Source organism: Cibotium barometz, chromosome 59, assembly GCF_041138505.1.
Source record: "Cibotium barometz isolate CiBa-2024 chromosome 59, ASM4113850v1, whole genome shotgun sequence".
Taxonomy (NCBI): Eukaryota; Viridiplantae; Streptophyta; class Polypodiopsida; order Cyatheales; family Cibotiaceae; genus Cibotium; species Cibotium barometz.
Window position 1 is genome coordinate 20,203,736 of NC_141104.1, and position 10,869 is coordinate 20,214,604.

Sequence of the window (10,869 nt, forward strand, 5' to 3'; positions counted from 1 at the left end):
AGAGAGAGATATGGAGTAACTATGCTGAATATAATGAAATGATCCAGTCCCAAGCAAGAGACAGAAAGTGTATCATAAGTGAGGGAGCAAAAGAAAGACTAGACTACATGAAAAAGTGAGAGGCCAGCCCACCTATTTATAGGTAAGAGGGACTGGCCAACTTGACAAGGTGAACTGGCCGACTGGGTAAAGTGAAGCTGGCCGACTGGGAAAAATGCATCCAACATGGGAAAAATCCCAAAAAAAATATACAAAAAAGGGGTGGCCAGCCCACAATCAAGGGCCATGAAAAGGGACCAAAAGGGACACCAAATATGAGCACAAACTGGGGATGAATGTGCTAACAGGCCATCCTTAGGGTTTTCCCCTTAGTCATGCATCAATAACCCATTCATTTGCATTCTTGCATAGCATATAGGGTCGCATATGGCTCGCATCAGTATAGTAGTCATCCTAGCAGTCCAGTACAGATAGTCAGTCTAAGCATCTTGCATCTGCAAGGCATTCAGGATTTACCGATGAGTTTTCTAGGGAAGAATGACATCCATCATCAAAAGAGCAAATGGAGTTTTGGGCTTCAACTGGCATCAACAAGGGGTTCTCTTCCACATAAGAAGACGGAAGTGGCTCCAACATCGTCTCAGGAGGTTCATAGGTCCATGAACGACGGAGATGGTGTGAAAGGATTCCAAAGACAGGTCAATTGTGATTCAGGTCTTCCCAAGCAGATTTATCAACATTTGCCATGCAGTTCCTACAGTGGAGAACTCTTTGGCTCAAACCTGTAGTCGACCTCAGTCCCGGGAGAAGAAAACAAAGTGGAGCAGTGGTTTCAATGGAGGGGGGATCAGCAGAAAAGTCGAAGGGTTGTTACGTGTACCACCTAGCAACAGTTTAGCATAGGGGAATGTCACATGCACACCCAGTTGGTGTACAAGTGGCATGGCATTCATGAGCATTAAGCATGGCATTCAAGCATTAAGTAAGCATTAAGCATGGCATTCAAGCATTAAGCAAGCATATTTGGGCAGCCAACAGGTATTTTACGGCAACCAACTCAGGCTTATTCAGTCGTGAACATGTGCAAGCAGCCGACTGGCATATTATGCAGTCATGGGATTTCTCTAGCAGCCAACTGCTCATCAAAGGTAGTCGTGGAGATATTCTGCAGGCCAACAGCCCTAGGCACAGCCCGACCAGCTCTCTATCTCTTAAGTATTTCTAAGTGCAGTTTAGTTAAGGCTAAGGTTGTTTTACTACGATCAATGCCTCGCATGTCACAGACAATGCAGCCCTCCTCATGTCATTGCATCCCACAAAGTAGAAAACATATGCGGGAACTAATCTACAGAGTGGCTTAATCTTTCTATGTACATTTGATTGCTTCCCACAACATTATTTTCTTTAGCCAAGTCAACCAGCTCCCATATTGTTTGCATATGGCATCCCTTTCCAACCTTCATGGCTTCTACCCAATGCTTGTTTGTAACTACATGGTCATTACAAGGGTTGCATTTGCAAACCGAGTGTTTGTACCCCAACCTAGGAATGGCAGCAAGACCACATTTTGAGCCCAAGCCTAGGCCATATCTGCCTTCATCCCAAATTCACATCCTGATGATGTGCCCCACCCCCGTAACCAGGTACTCCTGGACAAAACCAGCCACCCATCGTGTTTATACACATCTAACATATCGAGTTGCATTGCCCTTCTGCATATTACAACCAACAGCGAAGAGGCTGGCAAGTGTCAACCCATGAGGCCATATACTGTCAGAATGCGCAACGGAGATGTTGACCAGATCTGGGAACACGAGCAAAACGCAGTGCAGAAAATCACAGCACAAGAGAGAGAGAGATAGAGGCGTGTAACTCTGCTCTATATACACAAGAAGATCCCGGGAATGATACAAAAATGACGAGGGGGCTGGGGGCCATTTTATATGGCCCCCCATCAGCAGTCGGCCTGCTGTAGGGCAGCCGACAGGACACATAAAATCCCCACGACTGAAAATACTCAGTCGGCCAGCAGAGGGGGTCGGCCAGCATCAGGGAAGTCCACGACCCATGCAAATCAGTCGGCCACCTCCAGAGACTCCACAGATGCCAGGTTCAAGGTCCTCCTGCCACTACAAGACTGCCTCCCATGCCACAGAAAAATAGGGAAAAATGGGGGAAAAATACGGAGAGTGGGGAAAAATGAGAAAACACCTCATAAGGGCGGGCACACCCACAACAAAGGCCCTGGTGTATAAAAAATAGACAAGAGATGACTTCTAACACCCCCTCTCAGCTCCTGGCTATGAAACCAACCACAGGGAGCTCGGGTGCCGCCTGAGCAAATCCTGAGATAGCGACTTCGTGAAGAGGTCCACCGTACTGTCCTCCATCAAACGAAACTATAGCAAGATGTCATCAACAACGATCTGTTCACGAACAAAGTGCCTCTGGATGACCATGGGTTCCTCCAGTGGAAGCCCAAACCTGCAATGCAACCTCTGCATCCTCACCACCTCACAAGCAGCATCACAAGCAGCCCGGTACTCTGCCTCTATCCTCGACAAGGCAAAAGATGACTGCCTCTTACTACTCCGTAAGACTGCTCCTAGGCCTGAAGTAGATCTCCTCGTGTCCGGATCTCCTCCCCAAACTGAGTCACTCCAACCGTGGAGTCAGACTCCATCAATCAATCCCCCTCCTATGTAAAAGAGTCCATGATCCTTCACATGCCGCAGAAACCACAAGAAACGCAATCCTGCCTCCCAAAGAGTCATCTGCAACCATGAGCTCAACTGCCTCACCAGGAAGCTCCCGTCCAATCTAGTGTCCATCAACCAGATCAATGAACCATTCTGCTTCTGAGTCAAAGAGGCATCACACTCCTCACAAGGATCAACACCTGTTACGGTGCAAAAACAAGTCCTGGAAACCTGTTGAAGACCACGCAAGGCATTCGGAAACCTGTCAACCACCCCCTCTGAATCCGGAACCACAAAGCCTGGAGTATGCACCTCCTTCTGCAAGTAATCAACTGCCACCTGCCTAGCTTTCCGAAAGGTCCCCGTGGAAAGAACATCCTCATCTACAGGAGGTTCTTTGTCCCGAATACTACGAGACATCAGAGCATAAGTTACCTGTTCACTTTCCTCTGACTGACGAACACAAGAATTACCAACATCACTACTGGAGAGTTCCTGCCAACTGCTGCCATCTACTGGCAAGCTATCCACCATCTGGTCCCGGAAAGCCTGCACCTGCAGCGTATCCACACTTAAGTGGCCATTACCAGACTACCACTCATCACAAACCTGAGGACCTGGGAGAGAGAGTGTTGAAAGCTTGTAAACTCCATTCTCCACTCGGCCTTCCCAAACTACCTGGCCTGTTGCTTTGTCTCGAAGAGCAACAAAGTGTTCATCAAACTCCACCCGTACGCCAGTCTTGCAAACCTGATGCACTGACAAACAGATAATAACCAAGTGACGGAACATACAACACCTGGGAGGAATGCTTCCCCCCTCTGCCATCGGGAACTATCTCCATCCTGCCATCACTGTGAACTAGGATAATGGACGTATCCCCAGTAAAAATGTGACTAGAAAACCTGCAAAGATCCTATAAACCGGAACGAGAAGGAGTCATGTGCCTGGAAGCACCACTATCTAGAATCCACTCCCGAGTATCTGTTGCGGAGAGTCCTCCAATCTCCTCCCTGCCTGAAGAAAATGAAACATCGGTGTCCACCACCTCCAGGTGCACAAAAGCCGGAGTCTTCATGATTGTTGCTGAGGAATCTTCACCCTTCTCGGTCTTCCGCTTGGGACACTACCTCCAATAGTGGCCTTTCTCGCCACAATCATTACAGGTCCTCTCTGCCTTTAGTTTCTCACGGTCAATAACGGACTTCTTCTCAGAAGACTTCTCCGACAAAGCCTTCCCTTTGCCCGTGCTACGGCCTTTCGACCGTTGGCCAGTTAAGGCCTCCGAACCTCCACCCTGAGGAGGGTTCGTGAATAGTTCCTCCTGGTCCAAGACCATGGGCACAAGCTCCTCCCTCCCACGTGATGGTGCTGAGCCTGCCACTGGTAATCAAAGACGAGTAAAATGCTAAGTACTGAGAGGGCAAGTGTGACAGCAACATTATGGCCATGTCCTCTGACGATATCTCCTTCCCAGCCTAAAGAACTTCCTGCTGAAGAGCCTGCAGCTTGTTAATATGCTCCTGCATCGTCACCGACTTTGCAGGGCTCATAACCCGCATCTGTACTTCCAAGGAAATCCTCTTCATGGGCGATACCCTATTGTAAAGAGAAGCCAAATGCTGCCATATACCTCTAGCCAGCGTCATATGCTTTACATGATTGATTACCTGCGGTGTGCAGTTGAGAAAGATAAACGAACGGACCCTGGCGTTGACACGATCCCACATCTGTGCTTGTGCTCCCGGTCCTTTCGGATCGACGGTAACTCCCCTTCCTCTACTTCCGGCCGTGGAACCCCAACAACGACGAAATCAACGAGGTCGTATGACTCCAGAACAGATTCCATCATAACCTTCCATATGCCGTAGTTGTTCCCGTCCAACTGGCGGTCCACCGGGAACATGGGGAGTGTCTGGATCTTCACATGCCTCTCGACCATCTCAAACAGATCTGCCATTGCGGGGATGTACTCTAAAAAGGGTGGGTGGGTGGAAACAAAGAAGAACTAACACTTGCAAGTGGTTGTCTAGCAAATCAGCCCGCCATCCTCTTGCTTCTCCTCTTCCCGAACAGTCCCGAACAGTCCACCAATCAACAACACAACAAATCCCCTCTTGCTCACACAAATCCCAAGAACTATCTAGAGCCTAGGCTCTGATACCATATCAGAATGCGCAGCGGAGATATTGACCAGAATTGGGAACACAAGAGCAAAACGCACAGTGCAGAAAATCACAGCACAAGAGAGAGAGAGATAGAGGCGTGTAACTCTGCTCTATATACACAAGAAGATCCCAGGAATGATACAAAAATGACAAGGAGGCTGGGGGGCCATTTAAAATGGCCCCCCATCAGCAGTCGGCTTGCTGTAGGACAGCCGACAGGACACATAAAATCCCCACGACTGAAAATACTCACTCGGCCAACAGCAGAGGGGTTCGGCCCACAACCCATGCAAATCAGTCGGCCACCTCCAGAGACTCCACAGATGCAGTCGGCCAGGTTCAAGGTCCTCCTACCACTACAAGGCTGCCTCCCATGCCACAGAAAAATGGGAAAAAATGGGGGAAAAATACGGAGAGTGGGGAAAAATGAGAAAACACCTCATAAGGGCGGGCACACCCACAACAAAGGCCCTGGTGTATAAAAAATAGACAGGAGATGACTTCTAACATATACATCACAGCAAGTTGATCCCTGCCCTCCTGGATTAATGTGGGTTCAAGCCTGTAACTCTTAATATCAAAGAGGGTTGGTTACTCGACTTAAGCCAACGTAAAGTCTGCGGCTTCATCAGCAAGTTGGTAAAGTACTCGAATTCTTGAGCAGAGGTCTCGAGTTCGATCCTCCACTCACCTCAGCCAATGAACACTGGTCCTTAGATGTCAGCCTCTCCTAGCTCCCAGTGGGTCAAGTTGGAAAGAATCAGCACGGCCGACTGACTAGCATGATCTCTAACCAGAAAAAAAAAAATCTATCAAATGTCCATGTGCTTGCATCTTTTATGAAAAAGGAAAGCAAAATGCAAGTGAGATTTGACCTGAAACATGAGATCACGCTCTTTTTCGCCATCAAACTCTTTTAGGAGGTCCAGCCAGTCAGATCGTTTTGGGTACATTGTCTTCACCCATTGTTCCAGCGCCAAGGGGACATCATTCATCAGAGGTGACCGAAGCTGCTTGATGATCCATTTGGTCTTTCTGGTCACTCTGTACTGCTCCTCTGTTTCCAAAGCGATAGTAACCCTGTCCAGGGGTGGGAGCTCACGATTGGGTGGCCGCAAATCTACTATGGATGGTTCTTCCAGCTCAGCCATGGGGTTGTATTCCTCCAACATCTCCAGATATTCAGGTTTGCCGCCGCGTTTCGTCATCACAAATTTCTTCAGGTCTTCATACACACCTATTTCACGCTGCTCTTGTTCTGTTAGCTCTGCTGGCTCAAGGAAAGAGTCTGTAGATGAAAGATGGCCACCTTGGGCTCCGCCAGGAAGCCAACCAGTTTGATTCTCCGCTTGTTTGGCTGCTGAGATATGAAAACCTCGCACCTGAGTATGCCTCAATCCACATTTCCGAGACAAGGAGCAATACTGCCATTCTAGATTTTTCTGTGCAGATTTAAAGCCAAAGGTTTTCTGTGCTAGGATTTTCTGCGCAGCTGTATAGTTTAGGGCTTTTTGTGCAATTGTAGGGTCTAAAATTTTAAGCGGAGCTGCAAATTCTAGTGTTTTTTGTACAGTAGCAAACTCTGAGGTTTTCTCTGCAGATATAGGGCTTACGGTAGTAATCTGTGCAAAACCTAGGATCTTCCGCGCAGGCACAGATGTAGAGTCTAGGTTTTTCTGCCCTAGGATTTTATATGGAGACGTGAGTTCTAGGGTTTTTTGTTTACCGAGAAGGCGAAAATCTTCCGCAGAAGGCCCTCCAGCAGCATCGCCTCCGCTGTGAAGGACGCCATGGAAGCTGTCCGGTAGAAGCTCCTGCAGCTGGGAAAATGGCGTCCACTGGGACCGAGGCAGCCTGCAGCAACGCCGTGGGCGCTCCAGGAGGACTGCGTTCATGGCAGAGCGCTGTTGTGTCGAGCAACCTACGAAAGCATTTCAACTAAAAGCCAAGTATATGAAATTGCTATAATATTTATGCCCTTGAAAGCATGGCTTCATTGAAGAACCCAAACTCTGGTAGATGCACTTACTTAGTCATTAGACCTAATGTTTACTCCTAAGGTTTATTCAACCCAACACATAGCAATTGAATGGGACCATGAAAGCATGGCTTCATTGAAGAACCCAAACTCTGGTAGATGCACTTAGTCGTTACACCTAATGTTTACTCCTAAGGTTTATTCAACCCAACACATAGCAATTGAATGGGACCATGTGTTTGTTTAAGATTACTCATTCATGAAGTTGTTGGTATTTATGATTTACCCAAATAGGAGTATTAAGGGAGCTTACACAGCTGTATGCCCACCCAAGCATGTAGTAAGGACTCGTGAGAGCCTTAGAATTGCATGGATATTCACTATTCATTTAGAGAGCTCATACCACTTGTCAAAAATCCCATTTAACTAAGCCTCCACCTCTTGCTAGTCACTCACATCCTCATTGTCGCAAGTGGCATCTAAGGCTTGTAATGTTTTGGGTGGAAAGGAGACAAAATTTTTCTCATCCACACTTTAGAAATGACATGACCTGTGGCACCCTTTTTTAAACAGCATATGGGCTAAGCTTAGGTGGCAACAAATGACATGACCTTTGTCACCCTTTTTCTTCAACAACTAAGCTTAGGTGGCAATAAGTGGCCAATCAATTAGAGCCCCCCTTGTGAAAGAAAGTTAACATTCAAAGTTTTAAATCACGAGTCAAAAAAGAAACATAAGGTATCGAGATCACAAAGTGTGCAATATATGTTCCCTTGCATGAAGAAGGGATGGAAATACATCAATTACTTCTACATGAAAATTTGAGTGATGTACCACAGGAGAATGTCATTCCCTCCTCTAACCTGGTCTCGGTCTCAATGTTATAGACAACTTAAGAAAGGCAACAAATCGAACAAAGGTCGAGCACATTATCAAATTTAATGGCTCATTTTAACACAAGCAAGATGGTGCCAACCACCTCTCAACATAGATGTTCCTTCAGTACAAAAATTAGACTTGTATGTATTTGTAGGCTAGAGCTTGGAATGGCATAAAGGTATGCCGAAAAATGTGTTTAAGCTAATACTTTCTAGTATTAAAGATAAAGATTCAAAAGAAATGTATGAAAAAACTAAGGCTAAGTAGAGTAAGGGTTTAAAGGACATATGTGAAGTGTCCTTGGGTTATCCACTCACTACATATGTAAGTCATTGTCCTTGGGTTATCCACTCACTGCATATATAAGTCAAGATCTCTTTGTTCTCATGGATTTTACAGGCTTAAGCTTCCACTTTAGCTCTTATTTTTGTGATTCACGTGCTCTCTTTATTATTGTATGAATTCATGTTCTTGTAGGTTCCATTAAGTTTAGGAGTTTCAAGCTCTCTATTCATCTAACATTGCAAAAGTTGTAGGAAGAAGCTTTCTATGGTTGAAGGCATGAAGCTCGTGAAATGTTGAAAAGAGGCGTGAAGCTCATGTAATGTTGAAAAGCTTTGCTAACCTAGTAAACGCCATTGCACAATCTACAATCTAAATACCTAAGCCTATGTTGAGAGCTCATCTCCCTCTTAGCTTCATGTTATTAATTTTGCTACAAATTAATGAAACTACACCATAATAGCCATGTTCCTTGGAGTTCTCTATTTCTCATTTGAAGTCTTTGCCTTATGGGTTTTGTAGAGGCTATAGCTTAGAAATGAACCTCTATGTTATGTGTGGGAGGCATGCCCAAGGCATGCATAGGATTTCTCCTAAGTGATAGGGCAAGCCCTCTTACTTGAAACCAAATTGAGAAAGTGTGGGGATTAAAGATTGGGGTTATGTGCTTGTAAGTAAGAGTCACAATAATGAGATAGCAATTTCTCTTTGGAGTTGTGTGATTGTAAGTAAGAGTCCCAATTGGATTTTCTCTTTGGGGTTGTGTGCTTGTAAAGTAAGAGTCCCAATGAGGCAGAAATTTCTCTTTGGGGTTGTGTGCTTGTAAATAAGAATCCCAATTAGAGAGCAATTTCTCATTGAGCCTTCCATTGTGGAAGGGTAGAAAGGGATTGCACACTAAGTGAGATGGATGCTTGGTAGAGGGAGTAGATAATGGAAACTTGATTTCCAAAAAACAACTCAAACAAGTGCCACATCATAACCCCCACCAAATCTCCTTTTGAATCTCTTGAGTTGCTTTTTGATGAGGAGTTTCTCAAGGATTCTCTCAATCAACTTCCCAACCAACCTTCCACCCCATATTGCACATTTCCTTCAGAATCTTTCCGCTCTATAACACCGGCTTGCCTTACAAAAGGATCAAGGAGTAACATTGGTCTTTTCACATGGCTAGGGAATTAATGAGGAAATTATCACCTATGAATGAAGAATACTATATACAAATGGAGGGAATATCCATTCTGTATTCTAGGAAACACATAATAGCCATCACATGGTCTAGGAAAAAGAGAATTGAAAAAGTGCAAGGTTGCCTTTATGGTGAAATCACTAAGTGTAGCTTTGCACAACACTTTGAAGTGTTTAATCTAAGAAGGAGGAATGGGTAGGCCCAACAAACACCCTTATAGCTTATCATCCACCAAGGCATACCACAACATTGTAGCTACCCATGTAATTAGTGAAGGTAAACTTCAAGAAATACATTTGTATGCAACAAAATTTTGGCACCATTGTTACCACCACTATTAGGATAGGCTATGGTTATTGAAGTGCTTAGCTACAAGCAAATTAAAGAAAAAAATAACTTAAGAAGGGGAAACAATGTAAGTAAGTACAATCAAAATCTATTTTCGCTTTATGCATAAGACTAAGGTCTACAATTTTACATATCTCCTCAACAAATCCCAAAAATAAATTTGGAGTCTCTAATATTCTTCTTATAAGAAGAAGATGAACAATGTGAATGGCTCCAACCACCAACAAAAATCTTATCAGGTAAGGAAGATGAACAACATGAATGACTCTAACCACCATCAAAAATTTCACAAAACCAATCCCTCAAATGGCTTCTCCACCACGATGGATAGTTCATAACAACCAAGTTCATGATCAACCAAAAAGTGGAAGTACAAATGGTGGAGGAACAACAATACTTATATAGAAGTACATAGGGCATGGTAATAGAATTAAGCACCTATAGCATTTTAAGACCACTTGTGCAATGATTATTGATGGTGGTTGTTGATGGATTCACCATCATTGTCATGAATAAGGAGGATGCAACAAGACTTTCCAATGTGCCTTAAAGGTATAGCAATAGATTGGTTCATTGATTTACCAATCACTAGACATCTTAAGTACATAAGAAAAGGTAAGGTTTATAGTCTTATCTCTAAGTGTTGGAATGACAAGAGGCCCAGGTATAATAGAGTCACGGAATATGTAATAGCAACAAGTATTCAAAGGAAGATTGGAGAAAAGTCTAAAGGAACAAAGAAGTGAAAGCTTTTGCCATCTTGAATGATTGCCTAAGTGTTGGTTGGGGTATGCAAGGTAGCCACCACGATACTTTGTCATGGGGTTGTAGTGGACATATCACGGGCAACTTGGAAAATCTTATTTTTCAAGTTTTGGGTGTATTTTCTTCGAGATAAGGTAGAAATTTAGAGTATGTCGTAAGTTAGTTTAGTATGAACTGGGAAAGAAGCTGAAGAAGTTTTGAACATACCAAGCTAGATGAATTTAATGCCTACCACAAGGAGCATGGGATCAAAAGATAGCTATGACCATTACTCATAATCCTCAACAAAAATGGAGTGGTAGAAAAAAAGAACCACACCATTGTTATTAAGATAGGTAATGAGTATACTAAATGCTAAATACCCTTTGGTCCAACACTGCATGCATATACTCAATAAGAGTTACACCAAGGTAATGAAGGGGATGACTCCTCAACATGAGTTACACTAAGTCATACCATATTAACTATAAAAGATGAGCCAATTGGGTCAAAGAGAATATAGAAGAGCACAAGAGGGCACATGCACACATTGTCAATATAGCCTTGATGGTTGAGATAATG

At 44.4% G+C, this 10,869-nt stretch overlaps 1 protein-coding gene across 1 annotated transcript in view; it reads right to left on the reverse strand.

Annotated features, from left to right (window-relative positions):
* LOC147605576 (uncharacterized) overlaps nt 1-6,902 on the reverse strand; it is a 45,948-nt gene extending 39,046 nt beyond the window's left edge. The window contains exon 1 of the mRNA XM_086793656.1: nt 5,743-6,902. Coding sequence (XP_086649782.1) covers nt 5,743-6,762 — 1,020 coding nt within the window. The 5' untranslated portion in view covers nt 6,763-6,902. The remainder of the gene's footprint in view (nt 1-5,742) is intronic.
* Between the last annotated feature and the right edge of the window lie 3,967 nt (nt 6,903-10,869).